The sequence below is a fragment of the Arvicanthis niloticus genome, chromosome 1 (genome assembly GCF_011762505.2).
Source record: "Arvicanthis niloticus isolate mArvNil1 chromosome 1, mArvNil1.pat.X, whole genome shotgun sequence".
Lineage (NCBI taxonomy): Eukaryota > Metazoa > Chordata > Mammalia > Rodentia > Muridae > Arvicanthis > Arvicanthis niloticus.
This window is the reverse complement of record NC_047658.1, coordinates 87909927-87931078: the sequence shown is the minus strand read 5'-3', so window position 1 is coordinate 87931078 and position 21152 is coordinate 87909927. Positions and strand designations below refer to the sequence as shown.

Here is a 21152-nt window from a genome sequence, read left to right as displayed (position 1 = left end):
AATCTAGATTTCCCTTAACCGAAGAATGAATAAAGAAAATGTGGTATATTTATGCAATGAAGTATTATTCAACTGTTAAAAAATAATTACCATCAAATTTGTAGGCAAATGGATGGAATTACAAAACACCACCTTGAATGAGGTAACTCAGAAAGATAGAAATATGATCTGTATTCACTTATATGTAGATAGTGGCCATTAAATAAGTATTAAGAACTCAACTATAATTTGTAGACCCAGAGAGGTTAGGTACAGAGGAAGGGACTAGGACATGGATCTTCCTGGAAGAAGGAAATAGAACTAATTTTATGGGTGGATTGGGTGCTGAGAGGGCAGGAATGGTAGGATCAGGCGCAGAGAGGGTGGGGAGATAGAGTTGAGGGAGGGGATGTGGGGAGAAACAGCTATAATTGAGGGACATTTGAGGTCTGTTATGGAAAACAGTAGAAATTTCCTAAAATATATGAAGGTGATTCTAATGAAGTCTCCAAATAGTGAGGGGGTACTGAATCTTGATTGGCCCATTTCTTGTCATCAAACAATGCTTCTATAACTGAGTCTGGGTTATAGCATATTGAGTTCTTGGTCAAAAGTATCACACAGAAATTCCTAAACAACTCAGGCTGTTGTTAAGACAATAGGTTGCTCTTCACAAACTGAAAGCAAGTTACACAACTCATAGAAATTATTAAAATGAGCTTAGTATAAGGGTTCAATAATAAATATGAGCAATTCAATGAGAAGTATAATTGAAGACATGTAGCAGAATAGTAAATATGACTTAACAGTGATGAATCAACCACACCTATGTTACCTGGGAAAGTTACTTTAATGAAATTTTTGAACTCTTGTACTTTATCTTCATCCTTAGCAATATTGATCTTTACTGTTAGAGTGTATACATGACCAAACCTCTTTCTGACGTGCTGGGGGGTGCCTAGGCATGTAAACCTCCCTTTCACCATGATGGCCAGCCTAGAACAGAGGGCCTCACATTCTTCCATTCTGGGAGGAAAAAGAAGATATGTTTTAGGAGACTCAGGGAATACATTCAAACAGCTAGGGTTGGAAGTCTTAGAACTGAAGGCCGTGGCATTGGTCACCACTAAGATCATATTTGGAAAGAGGAAACTTAAAGCAGCACATACCCAAATCCTCATTGAATTAGCTAACTAGTATTTTCTCTCAGTTGATTCTATCAGTCAACTAAGCTCTCACATGTAGCAGGTTCACCCACAGTTGCTTCTCTGTAGCTCCTATGTTTAGGAAAGTTTACTAACTTATATAGTTCTAGCAGAAATTAATTTCATCCCATAGCCACTGCAGTTTCTTCTAGTTTCCAATGGTTCTTACCTGTGGGAAGTTATGACGATAGCTTTACCAGTCTTACAGACACATGCAACAGTGTCCCAGAGTAGATGTTGAGCTACTGGGTCCATGCCAGTAGACGGTTCATCCAGGAAGACAATTGAAGACTTTCCCATTAGGGCGATAGCAGTGCTTAGCCTACGTTTGCTTCCAGCACTCCATAATGTGAAGAAGAAAGAGTAATATATGTCATTAACTCATAGGACTGTTTGTACATTCAGGTTACTGGATATGACTCAAAACTGATGATTCCAGTGTGTGTGTGTGTGTGTGTGTGTGTGTGTGTTATCTTCATGGAGTTACAGAGTTTTTTTTAATGCAAAAATTGTTCAAATATGCAAAAGGTTAACTCCATCCAAGTTCCAAGTGGGATATGTTGTTTTTCTGATGTCTGAGCTTGTCAGGGTGCTAGGTTATTGTAATCACTGCCTCCATGTGCCAGAGGTAAAGGTGGGTTTTGTGAGCATTCATTCTAAACAGTAGAAGCACAGGATAGTTTACTTAATAGCAATGACACAATGTCTCACCTGTACGTGTGGATAAACTGGTCAGCAATGGGTTCCAGGTGCACTGAATGCAGAAAGGCTTCCACATACTCATTAATGTCTTGCTCTGGGACCCCCCACAACCTAGCGTACATGACCAACGATTCCCGGCCTGTCATGTGGTTCAGCACAGATTCAGACTGAGGACAGTAACCAATTCTTGACCTAATCTGAATCCAAAAGGGTAACTATGAGCAGTAGATCCATGTCAGCTCTTCCACAGAGTATAAATCTCAGAGGTATGAGGGACAGCATGTGAACCTGTTTAACTCATACTACTAAGAATGTTTGATACCCCTACAAATCCACAAGAATGGCTTACTCTTCTACTTTTAGCATTTTTATAGATAGAGTTCAACGAAGTAAAAGAAGACATCAATATCACTAGCTGGAATTTCAACATATATGTATTGTATATTACTACTATGTGCCCAAATAGGCCTTTGTCTGTTAGATGAAGTTGCCTATTCAAACACTTGTTTGAGTATTTAAGAGAGAGCTAGCTATGTTAATATCCCAATTAAAGTATTTTGTTTACAGCAAAGGTCAGCTAATCTCTGCCAGATCAGCTCTCTCAGAGACAAGAATTATAAGCTACCCGTACATATATAAACTATATAGAGGTATATATTTTTATGTATTTAGCCAAGTTAGTGCTGAAAGAATTAGGGCAACTTATCACTTCATGAATAATGTAGAGTAAAATTTACAGTGTGAGTTCAGCCTTCTCAAATGCAAGTTAAAATACTTAAAATTCTTTGAAAGAATATAGCAGAACTGATACTCTCCCAATGCATCATTAATAATGTCCAGTATATAATCTAAAATTAATTGGCAAAGATGTATAAAAATTAACCACACACCAGTAAACACAGTAGAAACTGGGGCTCAACCATAATACTGGAATAATCAGGCAAATTTTTTAAAGACATTCTTACAACTATCCTTAAATGAGGATAATGAAAAAGCTTCTATTTCAGATAAGTTAAAAAAACACCACACAGAAAATAAAACCACAATAAAGAAACAAATAAAAATTCCCGAGATAAACTTATGTTTGGCACCTATCTGGATGTTTTAATGATACGTAGGGAGCTTATGAATTTCAAGAATGCTGCTTCACTGAGCGTTGATGTGGTAGATACTGCAGATAAAATTACCTATGGCCTGAGGTCAGTATTTCTATTTTGGTCAAGCTTCAAGAATGGCATGTATAGCTTGATCATGCTAGCCATTTTTGTCCTGGGAATACTTTAATTCCTGCCCATCATATTAAAGCTTGTCTTTAACAACATCAACATGTTGGTAGCCAAAGTACATGGCTTGAAACTAAAAATGGATCCCCAGACAGAGTTATTTATTTAACAGGCTGGCAAGCCAAGGATGGGTAAGATTCTGCACAGAGCCTTACCTACTTAAGACGGGAGTGCACTGCTTTGAATAATGCATATTCCACAATGGGTAAGGAAGGCATTCTTGTCAGAATGACCTAAGACAGGCTCAGTCTTATTAATGAAATAAAAAAGGGGGAGAAGCAGAGAGCCTTTGGGGCTGCTTGGCAAGAATCTGACATGGGCCAAGGACAAGGAAATGGGCTGCTTGGCAGGAATATGACATTAGCCAAGGACAAGGAAGTTGGCTTCAGTTAGGAATCTGACATTAGGCTAGAAAAAAGAAGTAATTTCAGACAGGAATCTAAATTTTTGGCTAGAACAAGGAAGTAGGCTTCAGACATGAAAATGACTTTGGGCTAGGAGAGGGAAGTAGCCTCAGATACTGTGGTCATCCTGATAAGCCCTTAGAAACAGTGATCATGAGAGTGTTCAAGTAATTGGGTTTAATGCCTTGCTTGTTCCTTGACTATTTGCATCTATTGTATTGCTAGACCCTCAACCTAGAAATGACTTTAATACATGCATGTAATTAAAGTGGTATACAAGAAAAAAGGAGGATGGGGGATGTAATAGGGGGTTCTAGGGAGGGGAAATGGGGAAAGGAGATGACACCTGTACTGTAAATAAATAAAATATCCAATTAAAAAAACAACTTATGTTTGGGGACCTGGGGTGGTGGCATAGTTAGTAACAGGCTTCTCCTCCAAGCCTGAAGACTAATGTTCAGGTCCTTAGCCCTCACATAAAAAGCTGGTCCTGGCAGTAGTGGGAGAGAGGTAGATTCTGAGGGCTTGCAGGCCAGGAAGCCTAGTCAACTGGTCAACTCAGTGAGAGACTTTGTCTCAGAAATTAAGGTGGAAAAATGACTGAGGAAGATACCCAATGTTGACCTCTGGCCTCTCCAAACACAAATGTATGAACATCTACCCACACAACTATTCATACATATGAACATGTACATACAAATAAAATAATTATGTCAGGAATAAAAAAATAATCAAGTAAAATTAACATGAAGTTGAATGTAATTTGAAGATAAAAAATAAACTAGTCAGCATGTATATGTGTAAAATCAAACAGAAAATATATAGGAAATGAAGAGAAACACAGGACCTCTGGAGTGCCAGATCAAAGGAATGAACATATGTAGAAACAGACTCATGATAGAGGCAGGAAGAACAAGTGTACTTTTTTTTTGAGTATCTCTGTAACAGGAGCCATGTTGTCTCTCTTGGGAAAGGTGCATTAATGTTCTGTAAGTGACTTCCCTGAGACAAGGCCCCTTGGAGTCTTTCTCCCACTTGGCAAGGACCAGTGGGAATGATAACCAGAATGACTGCGTCCATCCTTTGGAGATGGAGCCATGATTCCTGCCTATTTAAAAGGTTAAGTAAAGACATGAATGATCGAGCCTTTAAAGAAGAGCCCTTATTGGATGGTCTCAAAATTGATAGGAATATATGAGGAAAAAGGAAGAGGCTTGGCAATGTCAACTACTTCTTCCGAGAACCTAGACACGCCAATACTTTGAAGAGAGGGAAAGTTCAAAACTTACTTAGAGAAGATACTTTACTGAAGACATAAAGGTCAACAGTAAAGAGTTCATTCTTAGGACTAGTTCACTCTTAGGATAAGTTAGTAAGTGAAATTTGCTATGCTCTTAAAAGCAATATAAGTTGGATAGAGTCATCTTTGCCTTAGGTAAGGGCTTATACAAAAGAAAGGACAGTATGAGTTGATGGATAAGTGTTAATTGTTAGTCTCTGCTCTTTATAGGAAAGTTGTATAGGGCAGGACCATACTGTAAAACATAGACAGATTATGACATAAAGACACTTTACAATGCACTGTGAGCATACTGAATTAGGAGGTGATAAAACACAAAGGTTATATTCCTGTTAAAAATTGGATTCTAACTATTTTACTTTGAAACTGCATGTCTGCTGCCAGCCTGTGTACAAACTAGATGTGCCTGGCTAAATATAATCATTTTGGCTTGCAATATTCAGGTGTGCTTAGTTATGACATAATCATTTGGATTGTAATAGTAGAGCTGGTCCTGAATGTGGAGTTTGCAGGTGAGCTGAGGGCATGGGAGTGGGAGAACCAGCAGCCTGACCAGTTCAGATACCTATTAGGCTTTGAGTGGTCTACCTCAACATCTACCCCATTGATGAACTGCTGGAATGCATGAAGGAGCTGGCCCTACAGACTCAAAACTACAGGATCTCCATGAAACAGGGCAACAACAGGATATCTGTGAGGAGTCCCAGTGAGGTTCCAATATTGATAGAATGAGTGAGTAGCAGAAACCAGAGGCCTTGTGAACACTCATAAATAAGTTAGTGTGGACAAAACATACTGTAAGACACATGGTAACACATTACAGCTTCTACTCTGAGCTTTCTTCCCTGTTGTGGGGGACTTTGCAAGGGGTATGATGGGAGGGGAGATAAGTGGGATTAGGGTACATTATGTGAAATTCAGAAAGAACTGATAAAAAGTTTGTTTGTTTTTTAAAATGAAACTGTTTCTTTAAATAGAGATTGGGGAGGCTATAGGGAGTTATGAGGACATCATTTCCTAAAACATGAATTAATCAGTAGATTATTTACTAGAGAAAGACAGACTAGTCAACCAGTTTTCCCATGCTAAGGCAAGGAACAGCACATCTCAAGACAGCTTTGTTAAATCTAACATGATGTTGTCTAGGTGTTATTTTGCAGAAACTGGAAGCATGATATTCATGAGGGGATTAAAAAAAAACCCTTACAAAATGTACTTAGCTATTATTATGTTATCTTTTCAATAATAAAATGTTATACAGAAAAAAAAAAAAAAGAAATAGGAGTTCTAACCCCAGTAGTATTTTAGGTAAGGAGACAGCAATACCTGCCCCAAATAGGGAGTAACTGGGACTCATTGGGACCCAGGAATTCTCTACTGGCCAGGGACACTGGTTCCTTCCGGAAGGACTTGGAAAGATCTCCCATGCTCATGGAAAGGAATGATTAATATAGTAAAAACAGCTATCTTGCCAAATCTACAGATTTAATGCAATCCCCACAAAATTGCAAGTCAATTCTTCATAGAGATAGAAAGAGCAATTCTCAAATTCATTTGGAATAACAAAAAACCCCAGGATAGCAAAAACTATTCTTAACAATAAAAGAACTTCTGGGGGAATCACCATTCCTGACTTCATACAGAGACAGGCAGGAAGATCAATGGAATAGAATAGAAGACCCAGAAATGAACCCCCATGCCTATGGTCACTTGATCTTTGACAAAGGAGCTAAAAATATCCAGTGGAAAAAAGACAGCATTTTCAACAAATGATGCTGGCTCAACTGGCGATCAGTATGTAGAAGACTGCAAATTGATCCATACGTATCTCCTTGTACAAAGCTCAAGTCCAAGTGGATCAAGGACCTTCACATAAAACCAGACAGACTGAAAGTAATAGAAGAGAAAATGGGGAAAAGACTTGAACTCTTGGGCACAGGGGAAAATTTCCTGAACAGAACACCAATGCCTTATGCTCTAAGATCAAGAATTGACAAATGGGACCTCATAAAACTGCAAAGCTTCTGTAAAGCAAAGGACACTGTCAATAGGACAAAGCGACAACCAACAGATTGGGAAAAGACCTTTACCAATCCTACATCTGATAGGGGGCTAATATCCAAGGTATAAAAAGGACTGAAGAAATTAGACTCTAGACAATCAAGTCATTCTATTAAAAAATGGGGTACAGAGCTAAACAAAGAATTCTCAACTGAAGAAACTCGAATTGCTGAGAAGCACCTAAAGAAATGTTCAACATCCTTAGTCATTAGGAAAATGTAAATCAAAACAACCCTGAGATTCCACCTCACACCAATCAGAATGGCTAAGATCAGAAACTCAGGTGACAGCAGATGCTGGCAAGAATGTGGAGAAAGAGGAACACTCCTCCATTGTTGGTGGGAGTGCAAGCAGGTACAACCACTCTGGAAATCAGTTTGGTGGTTCCTTGGAAAATTGAACATAGTATTACCTGAGGACCCAGCTACACCACTCCTGAGGATATACCCAGAAGATGCTCCAACATATAACAAGATCACATCCTCCACTATGTTCATAGCAGCCTTATTTATAATAGCCAGAAGCTAGAAAGAACCCAGATGTCCTTCAACAGAGGAATGGATACAGAAAATATGGTACATTTACACAATGGGGTACTACTCAGCTATTAAAAACAATGACTTCATGAAATTCGTAGGCAAATGGATGGAACTGAAAAATATCATCCTGAGTGAGGTAACCCAATCACAAAAGAACACACATGGTATGCAATCACTGATAAATGGATATTAGCCCAAAAGCTCACAATACCTAAGATTCAATGCATAGACCACATGAAGTTCAAGAAGGAGAAGGAATACCAAAGCATGGGTGCTTTGGTCCTTCTTAGAAGGAGTATCAAAATACTCAAACAGAGCTCCCAGGGTCTAAAACCCCAGCCTTCAAACACAAAGGGAGGGACTCATGGCTCCACCTGTATAGGTAGTTGAAGATGGCCTTGCCAGGCATTAGTGGAAGAGGAGGGCCTTGGTCCCTGAAAGTTTGGATGCTTTAGTGTTCAGTAATTCAAGAGCAGGGAGGTGGGAATGAATGGGGGCATACCCTCATAGAAGTAGGAGGAGGGGGGATGGAATAAGAGTTTTTTTTGGGGGGGGGAATGAGACGGGATAAAATTGAAAGGTAAATAAATAAAATATCCAAAAAAAAAAAAAAACCCCACAAAAAACCAAAAACCACATAATGGTGCTGACAATTGTAGACGAGCAGTCGACACTTTTTGTCAGCAATTTATTATGGGGATTCTGTATAATTCTCAAGGACAAGGTATTATGGAAGAGGCCCATGGAACTTTAAAAAGAATGGTGAGGCATACTGTTGCTGAGACAAAGAATGATGCTGACCTGTGAGCTTGCTGAGTGTCCTGACCAATGGTGACTAGGAAGCTGTATTGGACACATGTTCCTTACACACCTTTGCTTGCCTATATCCCAGATGGGACAAGCTGTCTTGCCTCAAGTTTTTAGACCTTGTGGCATAGAGAATCAAAAAGAGAAATTATAATGTCTCTTGCATTTTTCTTAAAGGTGACCAGCTATTCGGACTCAGTCATGTACTGGTCTAGAAATCAATCCAATATTGGAAATACAGTCTACACTTGGAAGGCTGGATCTGGACATTTTCAGAGACATATTTGGAAGTTAGCTGTAGTTCACTATGATGTTATGATAGCAAGAGATAAAGTTGGGACAGGATCTGAATTTCAAACAAGGGTCAGTGCATGTTTTAAGGCTCTTTTAATTGCCAAGCTAAAATTGGTTTTATCTCTTCTTCAGTATTTATTGTAAGTTGCACTGACTGTACAATTTCCACTTGTGTTAGTGTGTTGAAACATGGCATGTCTGTTATGGAGGTCTATCAACCAGCTTTTGTCTTACTGCCCTAAATATTAGAAAACCTTGATTCTTTGAAAAAAGCTTCAAAGTTCTGAAAGAAGTGAGTTAGGCTTTAAGCAGAAGCAAGAGAGTAGTGGGCTTGATTATTGCTGGTATAACAGCTTTAATTTCATTAATTGCTAACACTACTGCTTCTGCCATAGCATTGACACAAGGAGTTAAGACAACTATTTTTGTTAACTATCTAGCAAAAAAAATGTTACTAATGTATTGAGTATACTTAAGGATTTATATAGTTATCTGGAACAACAGATGATGGTCTATAACCTTTTCACATTATCTGAAGGAGGATCAGGGTTCAAGAATTAGGAGCCATTCCAAGAGTCATGACAAATATCATTGGCGTAGTATTACTTCTAAAATTTACAATGATTGTCACTATAATTAGTAAAAAGTTTAAAGACATCTATAGGGTATTTGGCATAATCCTAACACCTCTCTGGGTGTGTTAACTTTGCATAGTGAGATTAGGAATGTAAAGAATGCTGCTCTGTTGAGCTTTGATGCTGAATATAATGCCGATAAAATTATCCATAGCCTGAGGTCAATATTTCCATTTTAGTCAAACCTCAGGAATGGAACATATAGCTTGATCAGGCTAGCCTTTCTTGTCCTGGGAATACTTTTATTCTTGCCCATAGTGTTAAAGCTTGTCTCTAACTACACCAACAGGCTGGCAGCCAAAGTATATGACTTGAAACTGTTAATGGACCCCCAGACAGAGTTATTAATTTAATAGGCTGGAAAGCCAAGGACGGGTCAGATTCTGCACAGAGCCTTACCAACCTAAGACAGAAGTGCATTGCTTATGATAACGCATTTTCCACGATGGGTAAGGAAGGCATTCTTGTCAGAATGTCCTAAGACAGGCTCAGTCTGGTTTATTCAATAAAAAGGGGGAGATGTGGAGAGCTTTTGGGGCTGCCTGGCAGGAATCTGACATAGGCCAAGGACAAGGAAATGGGCTACTTGGAATGAATCTGACATAGGCCAAGTACAAGGGAATGGACTGCAGGAATCTGATATTGGGCTGGAACAAAGAAGTAATTTTAGGCAGAAACTGAAATCCTAGGCTAGAACAAAGAAATAATTTTAGACAGGAATCTAAATCTTAGGCTAGAACAAAGAAGTAATTGTAGGCAGAAATCTAAATCTTAAGCTAGAACAAAGAAGTAGGCTTCAGGCATGAAAATGAGTTTGGGCTAGGACAGGGAAGTATGCTCAGGTATTTTGGCATCCTGTTAAGCCCTTAGAAATAGTGATCCCAGGAGTGATTACGGGACTCTGTTTATTGTCTCATGCATGTTCTTTGATTATCTGGGTTTATTGTCTTCCTTGTTCCTAGACTATTTGTATCTCTTGTATTGCTAATTCCTCAATGTAGAACTGACCTTAATACTTACATGTACTTTAAACAGTATAAGGGCAAAAAAGGAGGAGAAGGGATGGAATAGGGGGTTAATGGGTAAGGGGTATGGGGAAGGGGGATGGCATCTGAAATGTAAATAAATAAAATATTGCATAAAAAAGCAAAAAAGGAGAAGAAAATGTATAAAGGATATACACAGACTACTTATAGGAACAAAAATTGGTATCTTTTAAATATCTCACTCACAATAGCAGAAAAACTGTTCAAGTGACATTTTAAAAATGGACCATACACAAAAAATTTGACAGGTTGGGTCAAATAACCTATTGTTGTAAGCGTTGGGAAACAGACACTGTCATACATCACCACTGTGCATACTCACACAGCTACCCAGGGGAAGCAATCTCGTAGCTTTGAAAAGATAATGTATGGTACATAACCATAGCCCTAATAAAATGAAAACAGACATTTGTTGTTGGCTATAGATAAATGATGTCTATAGAATGATAAAGTGAAGAAATGGAGTAGTGTTGGCCAGAAGAAGGACTGAGGTTCGCTAGCTGTGTCCCATGTACACAGTTTCATGTATGCCTCAAGTAGTGGATGCATTTGTTCAGTGTAGACTCTCCACACTGCCATGAGATAAATATGCTCTGGTATTCAAAGTTCGTCTGTCTTGGTTATCTACTGATATCCCAGGTGTAATTCTTCAGTTTCCTTTGGTTGCACATGTAGCTTTCTTTAAACCTGTGTACACACTTTATCCCTATAATCTGGCTTCTCTATGTATCACTCCACTGTACCAGGCTTCAGGGAAACCCACTAGACAGTTTACAGGTTTACTGTACCCAAGATCACCAGTCAATCTCTTTCTTGAAAGTTTATTTATCTGGCTTGAAAGAAAAATTTTTAGCTAGATTTTCCCTCTAACTTTCTATTTTTATTATTTCTTCTCCAGTCCCTTTATTCAGTATTTCAGTGTTGCTAACCCACCAAATTAAGTACATATTCTTTCTATTGTACACATTCCTGATAGATGGTCTCATCCACTTTCACAACTTAAATTTCATCTGTACTTTGACTAAATTCATATCACTTTACTATTATGTGTTCATCCTCTTCAGTCTATATTCCCATTTAAATGTATCATAGATGCCTCAAGACCCAATACCCTCTAAATACACTCTCTCAAGATATTTACTATCTTGGTGACTGGCACCTTCACCCTTAGAAGTTTAACAAAGAAACCTGGGTACCATTTCTCTCTCTCTCTCTCTCTCTCTCTCTCTCTCTCTCTCTCTCTCTCTCTCTCTCTCACACACACACACACACACAAATAGAGATGAATCCTTTCAATGCTTTCTATTTCTTCTTATAGTTATTTTTCTAAGTAAGTATATTTCAAATTCTATGTCAGAGCAGGTTATATGTAATAGCTGTTCTCCTTGAGTCCAGATGCATTTATTTACAGACAGTTTGTTTCACAGGCAGGGATACTTTCTTTCTTTCAAACCCAGTACAGCCTTTGAGTCTGTCAATTCTGAGATATGAGGACTTATGTCTCAGGATCCTTAGCTTCCCTCCCATGTTTGCAACAATTTGCCTGGCTAACTCCTTCATCAAGACATTAGGTCATTGGCTAAGAATAAAAATACCTTTCTTGGGTTTTTAGTGACACTATTGCCATCAATAAATGCAATTCCAGAGGTGATAGTCTGTTCTCCAGTCAGCATTTTGAATGTCGTAGTTTTTCCAGCTCCGTTTAATCCAAGCAATCCAAAGCACTCCGACTTCCTGACTACAAGGGAGATATTTTTCACAGCCTTGACAACAGGACACTTAAAATAAATCTGAGAAGGTTAAAAAAAGGAAAACTCACAATGTACCGAGACACTGGTCATGGGTCAATCACAGCCATTACCTTAGGCTCCTAAAGTTAACAAACTGACAATTCCATGAGAGCACTTTCCCTTCCAGCCCTCTGCAGAACTGCAGTGAACCATTATAGCCTCAGGTAAATTCCAGGCAGGGATGATGCTTAAATCCCAAGACAGCTAGCCAGTAAGTGACATTACCTTTGTAACTTCATTAAGGACCAATGGGGTGTTCTGTAACCTGAGCAGTAGCGTAAAGACTTTTCTCTTTTCTTTTCTTATGTCTTCATCCTCATCTTCTTTGGCTCTCTGCTTAGATACTACACCCTATATTTTCAAGACAAGAAGTAGTAACACATTGGAACAGTCTACAGAGAACTGGTTTAAGCCAACAGCTTTAAGAAAGCTAACCTGTGGGTATAATCTGAAGGATATGAGAAAATACTTGAGCAGTTTCTAAGACATTTCTGTCTTCTGAACTCTTACATGCAAACATACTCTGGCTGGCTCTACTTTAAAAGAATATGACAGTCAAGGAGAGTCAGACAGAATTCTATAAAACTATTGTTATAAAAATTTTGTAAGAGACAGGGGCAGTGGATGACTACTAGGAAACAGTGATTTCTGAACACAGTAGGGTATACGCACATACACACACAATGGCTGAGATAGAATGCACAAGGCCTGCACAAGCTCAAGCTAGACAAAATACCAGCATGGATCAGGAAGGTGGACACAAATCCCAATGCTAGCTGAGGAGCTATTGGTAATTAATTGATGACTGCTGGGAGACATCAATTTCTTTAAAGGTACCCTTTTAGGGTATGAACTCCAGTGTAAGGCTACACATCCAAGAATATTTGGGCAGCAGAAATTGGACCCAGTGGGTTTAAAAAAATAAAAAGAGGACACAAAGTTGGGTGGGTATGGAATAGAGGCTGGATCTGGGAGGAGCTGAGGAAAGGGAGGGAATATGATCAAAATATAATGTATGAAATTCTCAAAGAATAAAAAACATGTTTCTATAGTTAGAGTGATCAGTATGTTCTTACTAGCATAAAGACAATTATTTCAGTTGTAGCTAACTCAGGGCAGATTTCCTAAAAGATTCAAAATTTTGTATTAAACTCTAAGATGTTTATAACTCAAATGAGCCACAGGTCTATTTTAGTGTAATCAAATAATATTCTTTAAAAAGTAATAGAAGTGAGAAAATGTAAATTCATATTTTTTTCTGACCAAATGGTTTGCTTTCTTTAAATTATATTTAAAGTCCAGTTAGTTACTTACATGTCTGCCTTTTGTGAACTTATTGTAGAAATAAAAAATAATGTTTCGAAAGACAAAGCTCTTCAGACTACAGGAAAAGGACTCCAGGGATAAAAGCAAGAGGAGAAAAATCAAGCCCATGGTAGCCAGTGTGAGCAGAAACTTCCCAATCCCATGCTCTCCAAAACCATACACGTTGTTCTTTGTGTCTGTGGATACAAGAGACACGGACTCCTTACTTAAAAAACTGGTACAGTCCAGGTTAGGGAATTCCCGGGTGGGGGGGCGGGGGGCTCCCACCTGCTCAGAGGAGGGAGGATATGGGAAAGAATTATGGGGGGTGGTGGTGACTGGAAGAAGATTGTGAGTGGGATGTAAAATGAATAAGCAAAATAATAATGATGATGATAATAATAATAAAAATAAATAATTAATTATTTGAATTAAAAACAAACTGGAACAGTACCTCAGAAGGGGTAAATAATAAGACATACAGAAAAAAAGTGATTCTGTCTTTGGGTTTTTGAGACACTTCACTTAACTGAGCTGGCTTTTTTTTTTTGTACTGAAGAATAGATCCTTGTTTATTTAATCTTATGAACATAGTACATGTTCATTGTTCTTCTTTCAATGACAATGATCTCTGATTTGTAGAACAAATTTATAAATACTCTTTATAGAATAACCATCTTCATTGGCAATTAGCTCAAAGATTTACATTAAACTATCTAAGATAATTATAGATGTTTTTTCTTTTTTATTGGATATTTTATGTATTTACATTTCAAATGTTATCCTCTTTCCTGGTTTCCTCTCTGGAACCTCCCTATCCCATCCTCCCTCCCCCTACTTCTATGAGGATGCTCCCCTTCCCACCCACCCACTCTCACCTCACCGCCCTGCATTCTCCTATACTAGGGCATCGAGCCTTCACAGGACCAAGGGCCTCTTCTCCCATTGATGCCAGACCTCATTTTCTGTGCAATTTTTATCACTTTTTTTTTTTTGGCTGGAGCCCTTTGAAGCCAAAAGTCTTCAATTTTTATGAGATATGTTTATTTTTTTCTTCTTTGTGCTTTTTGGTTTCATATTCACTAAACTCAATCTCATGATGTTAAGATTGTATTTCTATATTTAGTTTGTGCATTTAGATGACTCATGCACAGTGAATTAAACTTTGTGTGTGTTATGCAGTGAAGAGCTGAGTTTACTTTTTTGCATATGGAGATTTAGTTTTCTTAGCACCATTTGCTAAAGACTCTTCTATGTGTCTTTTTTTTTCTCTTGAAAATGAACCAATCACACATGCATGTCTTAACTTGTGAACTCTCCTATTCTCTGAGTTACTTTACCCTACCTCCCAGGATCTTTTGTAGTCTATGCAAGCCAGGAAATGATAATGCAGTCAAAGGTGGATCTCTCTTAATGTTTTTAAGCAATGGTTTATGTTTGTCAGTGTAGAATCTTTGGCTAAATTTACTCCCAATTATGCTACTTTTAGTGTTAATATAAATTAAACTGCTTTATTTCCTTTTCAGATGTTTTATTACTAGTGCAGAGAACTATTTAGATTGTTTTTGTGTATATGGATCTTACAATTTGCAACCTTGCTAAAATTTGTTCAGTGCTCCAAACAGTTTGAATAGATCAACTGGGATTTTCTACATATCAGACCATGACACTTATTTTTTCTTTATCCATTCTCTACTAGGCATCCTTTATTTCCATGCTTAATTTCAGTTGTTTGAATGTCTACTGTAATATTAAAAAATAACAGTAAAGCGGCAGTTCCTATCTTCTTTCTGAAACGAGTGAGAGTCTTTCTCCATTTAGTCTGATGCTAGTTTTGCCTTTTCTTGAAATTGGAAATTTACGTAAGTAAACAATCATATTATATAGTTTTGTTTCAAGCTTATTGGAGGTGTATGATATAGAATAATTTTCACATGGTGAACACAGTTTGCATACATGGGTAAATTCTACTTTGCCATAGTGTATAATCCTTTACTATTTTTAAGAGTCAGCCATCTAGCATTTTGTTAAAATATGAGTAAAGTAGGCCTTGCCATTCAGTTAGGGTGTGATTCCTCCTCTTGTATCATGAGAAAAAATGTAAAAAGTATCAGTGGTAATTTCTTCCTCTTCTTCTTCTTCTTCCTCCTCCTCCTCCTCCTTTTCATTATCATTTTGTTTGTTTCCAGTTTCTGACTATCATAAATAAAGCTCCTATGAACATAGTGGAGCATGTGTCCTTGTGGTATATGTCCAGGAGTGGTATAGCTGAGTCTTCAAGTAGAACTATTTCCAATTTTTCTTAGGAACTGCCAGATTGATTTCCAGAATGGTTGTACAAAATTGCAATCCATCAGTAATGGAGGAGTGTTACCCTTTCTCCACATCCTTTTTAACCCCATCAGAAATCCAGAACGACTGAGTTAACTGAAATTATGGGAAGCACAAAGCATAGCTTCTAAAACTTAGCCAATCTATAGAGACCGCTGAGTACCTGGACACTCCCTATACTACAAAACTTTGGAGCATCCGATCTTCAGCCTTCTGGCCCAGGATCATCTGACAGACCTAGTGATGCAGAATTATTAAGGGCTGATTACTCTGTCTTGGCAGATATAATCAGTCAACTATTCTGCAAGTGTGTCCTTTTCTGGACAGTAATTTGTCTGTAGATGGAAAGAGGCAATTCTTGTCTCATCACAACTGGAGTAACTCCAAAGATGCTCAATTTCTTCTTAGAATCCAATACAGGAAGCTGTCAGGAGCAGACAGGTCTCTAATCAAAATGAACATTAATACAGAATGTTTGTAATAACAATTCTGTGGACTTATGACATTTTGAAAACCAACTATCCATGTAAGGTAATCTGGACTGTTGTCTGTTAACTCCTCTCAGCTATTTCTAAATAAAATATAGAAAACACCCTTGCAATAAACTCCAAGCCATGAATTTGTTATAGGCCCTTAACTCACAGGCTAGCCATCTCAAATTAGTTAAGAACGTTAAAGAAGGACTGGGTCTAAGCCTTGTATTCCTAAATGTATTATACAGGCACAATGCCTATGAGAGTAACAATATTCACCTCACTTTTATATCAATAAGAAGCTCGTACCAATGGAAACCTTAAATTTGAAATCAAAGTAAATTTTGTACCATTTAAAAAAATATAACTTCATCTTGATAACAATTATACAGATTTCTACCACTAGGTTATGGCTATGAAATAAATCCTAGCTAATCCTCCCTGTTCCAACAGAACCACTACTTTTCCCAAGAGAACAGCTACATGCAAAGCAACAGCTTGACTGCTCCTCTGAAGACCCAACAGTCTGGAGGCCTCCCATGAGATCTGCTGTAGCCAGGGCAACAGATCAGAAGCTTATCTGTTCCTCTAAAGACCCCACAGTCTAAAGGCCCCACAGGAAGTCTGCTACTGCCAGGGCCATAGGCCTATCAGGAGACCAGAAGCAACCCAGGGATGAAAGAGACAGGCACCAGACAGAGACACCCAGACCAGATAACACCAGGGATAACCAGATGGTGAGAGGTAAGCACAAGGCCATAGGCAATAGAAGCCAATATGCTTTGGCATTATCCGAACCCAGTTCTCCCACCACAGCGAGCCCTGGATACACCAACATACCTAAAAATCAGAAAGCTGACCTAAAATCTTATCTCATGAAGATAATCAAGTCCTTTAAAGAGGATAGAAATAACTCACTGAAAGAAATACAGGAAGACATAGGTAAACAGGTAGAAGCCCTTAAAGAGAAAACAAATTAATCCCTTAAAGAAATACAGGAAATCACAATCATACAGTTGAAGGAATTGAATAAAGTGGTCCAAGACCTAAAAGTAGAAGTAGAAACAATAAAGAAAACACAAATGGAGACAACCCTTGAAATGTAAAACCTAGGAAATAGGCCAAGAATTACAGATGTAAAGCATTGCCAACAGAATACAAGAGATAGAAGAGAGAATATCAGGTGTAGAGGATACCTTAGAAGAGATTAACGCAACTGTCAAAGAAAATTCAAAACATAAAAAACTCCTAACCTAAAACATCCAGTAAATCCAGGACACAATTAAAAGACCAAATCTAAGAATAACAGGAATAGAGGAGAGCAGATGATTCGCAGCTCAAAGGACCCCAAAACATCTTCAACAAAATCATAGAAGAAAACTTCTCCAACCTAAAGAAAGAGATGGCCATAAACATACAAGAAGTGTATAGAACAACAAATAGATTGGGCAAGAAAAGAAAATCCTTCTATCACATAATAATCAAAACACTAAATGCACAGAACAAAGAAAGAATCTTAAAAGCTGCAAGGAAAAAAAGTCAAGTCACAAATAAAGGCAGACCTATCACAATTACACTAGACTTCACAACAGAGACACTAAAAGCCAGGAACGCCTGGACAGATATCATGCAGACCCAAAGAGAACACAAATGCCAGTCCAGGCTACTATACCTAGCAAAACTCTCAATCAACATAGATGGAGAAACCAAAATATTCCAGGATAAAACCAAATTTAAACAATATCTATCTACCAATCCAGCTTTTCAGAGGATTCTAGAAGGAAAACTCCAACACAAGGAGGGTACCTACACTAAAGAAAAAAAAAACAAGATATTAATCATCTCACAACAAAGCCAAAAGGAGAGAATCACATGCACATAATGCCACCTTCAACAAAAAACATAATAGGAACTAAAAATCATCTGTCTTTAATATCTCTCAATATCAACAGACTCAATTCCCCTATAAAAAGACATAAGCTAACAGACTGGATACACAAACAGGATTCAGCATTTTGCTGCATAAAAGAAACATACCTAAATAACAAAGATAGACACTACCTTAGAGTAAAAGGCTGGAAGAAAGTCTTCCAAGAAAATGGTCCCAAGAAACAAGCTGGAGTTGCCATCCTAATATCCAATAAAATAGACTTTCAACCAAAATATTATCAAGCAAGATGAGGAAGGACACTTCATAATCATCAAAGGAAAAATCCACCAAAAGAAAGTCTTAATTCTGAACATCTATGCCCCAAATGCAAGGGTATCCACATTCATAAAAAACAGAGAAACAAACAAAACCAAAACCTTTTTTCTTCTTTTTTATGGGTTATTTTATTTATTTACATTTCAAACAAATGTTATCCCTTTTCCTGGTTTCCCCTCAGCAACCTCCCCTCCACCCTGCTTTTATGAGGGTGCTCCTGCACCCACCCACTTACTCCTGCCTCACCACCCTAGCATTCCCCTACGCTGGGGCATCAAGCCTTTACAGGACCAAAGGCAAACCCCTTCAGCTCCTTCAGTCCTTCCCCTAACTCCTTGATTGGGAAGAAACTTTACTAAAGCTCAAACACACATTGCACTCCACACAATAAGAGGATTTAACAGATGTCTGCAGAACATTTCACCCTTAAACAAAAGAATATACCTTGTTCTCAGCACCTCATGGTACCTTCTCCAAAACTGCCCATATAATTGGTCATAAAACAAGCCTCAATTGATTGAAGAAGATTGAAATAATCTCATGCATCCTATCAGATCACCATGGAATAAGGCTGGTTTTCAATAACAACAAAAATAACAGAAATCTCACATATCCATGAAAACTGAATAACTCACTACTCAATGATAACTTGGTCAGGGAAAAAAAAATTAAAGACTTCCTGGAATTCAAAGAAAATAAAAACATAGCATACCCAAACTTATGAGACACAATGAAAACAGTGCTAAGAGGAAAATTCATACTACCAAGTGCCCTGGTAAAGAAATTGGAGAGATCCTACACTAGCAACTCAACAGCACACCTGAGAGCTCTAGAACAAAAGAAGCAAACACACCCAAGATGAGTAGGAGGCAGGAAATAGTCAAACTCAGAGCTGAAATCAACCATATAGAAACAAAGAGAATGATACAAAGAGTCAACAAAACCAGAAGCTGTTTTTTGATAAAATGAACAAGATAGATGAACCCCCTAGCCAAATTAACTAAATGTCTCAGAGACAGTATCCAAAGACTCAAGAAGCTGAAGGGGTCAACCAACCAGATGCCCCAGAGCTCCCAGGGTCTAAACCACCAACCAAAGAGTACATATGGGGGGACCCACGGCTCCAGTTACATATGTAGCAGAAGATTGATCAATGGGAGGGAGCACCCTGGTCTTGTGGAGAATTCATGACCCAATGTAGGGGAATGCTAGGGCAGTGAGGCAGGAGTGGGTGAGGGAGCACCCTCATAGAAGCAGGGGGAAGCGGGTATGGGATAGGGAGTTTGCTGAGGGGAAACTGGGAAGTGGGATAACATTTGAAATGTAAATAAATAAAATAACCAATTAAAAAACATCAATAACAAAAAAGTACAAGCATTGCAGAAATTACTAAACACAGTTTGAACATGTTTAAAAAGGTGTTTTTAAAAGAAAGGTCCTTGATTCCTTATTAAAAACACTGTATTGTGTTCTGAAAAAAAGTATTTTCTAATGATCCTTATGCTCACAATGGTTATCTGCTGTAATATCCCCCCTTTCATCTCTTAATTTCTAAATTAAAATCTTCAGTTTTGACTTAATTTGGATGAGGATTTGTCAGCCTTGTCTGTATTTTCAAAGAACCAACTCCTTCCTTTGTTAGTCATTCGAATTGTTTTTCAGCTTCCACTTAATTTCATCTCTGATATTTATTATTTATTTATGTTTTCATTTGGGGTGAGGCTTGGTTTTCTTTTTTATTTTCTACACCTTGAGGTGCATCATTAGGTTATTAAGACTTTTTCTTAAGTTTATTAAAAACTATAGGCACTATAGGAGGAGCTAAGGTGGGAGGAGTAAGGAAAGGAAAAGGAAGAGGAGGAGCTAGGGAGAGCAGAGATGTAGGAGTGATGGAGAGCCATGCAGGTATGGAGAGCAGTCACGGTAACAACTTTTATTTAGGTTAGCTAACTGGGAAACAACTCTCTTTTTATGGGTATATTGTTATTGAGCATTACCAAACATATAAAGCCTTTGATTAATCTTTAAGCATTAGAGTCTCATTTTCTTATTTTTCCTGTGATAAGTATGAAGTGTCCTTCCTTATCTTTTTTGATTACTTTTGGTTGAAGGTAGATTTTATTTTATATTAGAATAGCTACTCGAGCTTGTTTCTTGGGACCATTTGATTGGAATATTGTTTTCCATCCTTTTACTCTGAGGTAGTATTTGTCACTGAGGTGTATTTCCTATACAGCAAAATTCTGGGTCCTGTTTATGTATTCAGTCTGTTAGTCTCTGTCTTTTTATTGGGGAATTGAGTCCATCAATGTTAAGAGATATTAAGAAAAAATGATTGTTGCTTCCTGTTATTTTTGTTATTAGAGGTGAAATTATGTTTGTGTGGCTATCTTCTTTTGGATTTGTTGGAAGATTACTTTCTTGCTTTTTCCAGGTTGTAGTTGCCCTCCTTGTGTTGGAGTTTTTTTTTTTTTTTTTTTAATCTATTATAGTGTATGGTATTATAGTGTGTGGTTTTATCTTTGGGTCTTCAATTCTATTCCATTGATTGATGTGTTTGTCTCTGTACCAATACAATGCAGTTTTTATCACTATTGTTCTGTAGTATAGCTTGAGGTCAGGGATATTGATTCCCAAGAAGTTCTTTTACTGTTAAGAATTGTTTTTGCTATTCTGGGTGGTTTGCTTTTCCAGCTGAATTTGAGAATTGTCTTTGAAGAATTGTGTTGGGATTTTGATGGGGAATTTTGATGCACTGAATGTGTAGATTGCCTTTGGTAGGATGGCCATTT

The 21152-nt window shown here is 37.9% G+C and overlaps 1 protein-coding gene across 3 annotated transcripts in view; it reads right to left on the bottom strand.

Moving 5' to 3' along the window:
- Nucleotides 1–21152, bottom strand: part of LOC117713553 (phospholipid-transporting ATPase ABCA3-like) — a 158744-nt gene that overhangs the window by 3738 nt on the left and 133854 nt on the right. For all 3 annotated transcript variants that reach the window (XM_076919006.1, XM_076919044.1, XM_076918994.1), the window contains 6 exons: nucleotides 13360–13547; nucleotides 12271–12396; nucleotides 11851–12045; nucleotides 1896–2083; nucleotides 1354–1524; nucleotides 815–1005 (listed from right to left, as the gene is read on the bottom strand). In XM_076919006.1, the coding sequence (XP_076775121.1) occupies nucleotides 815–1005; nucleotides 1354–1524; nucleotides 1896–2083; nucleotides 11851–12045; nucleotides 12271–12396; nucleotides 13360–13547 (1059 nt within the window). The remainder of the gene's footprint in view (nucleotides 1–814; nucleotides 1006–1353; nucleotides 1525–1895; nucleotides 2084–11850; nucleotides 12046–12270; nucleotides 12397–13359; nucleotides 13548–21152) is intronic.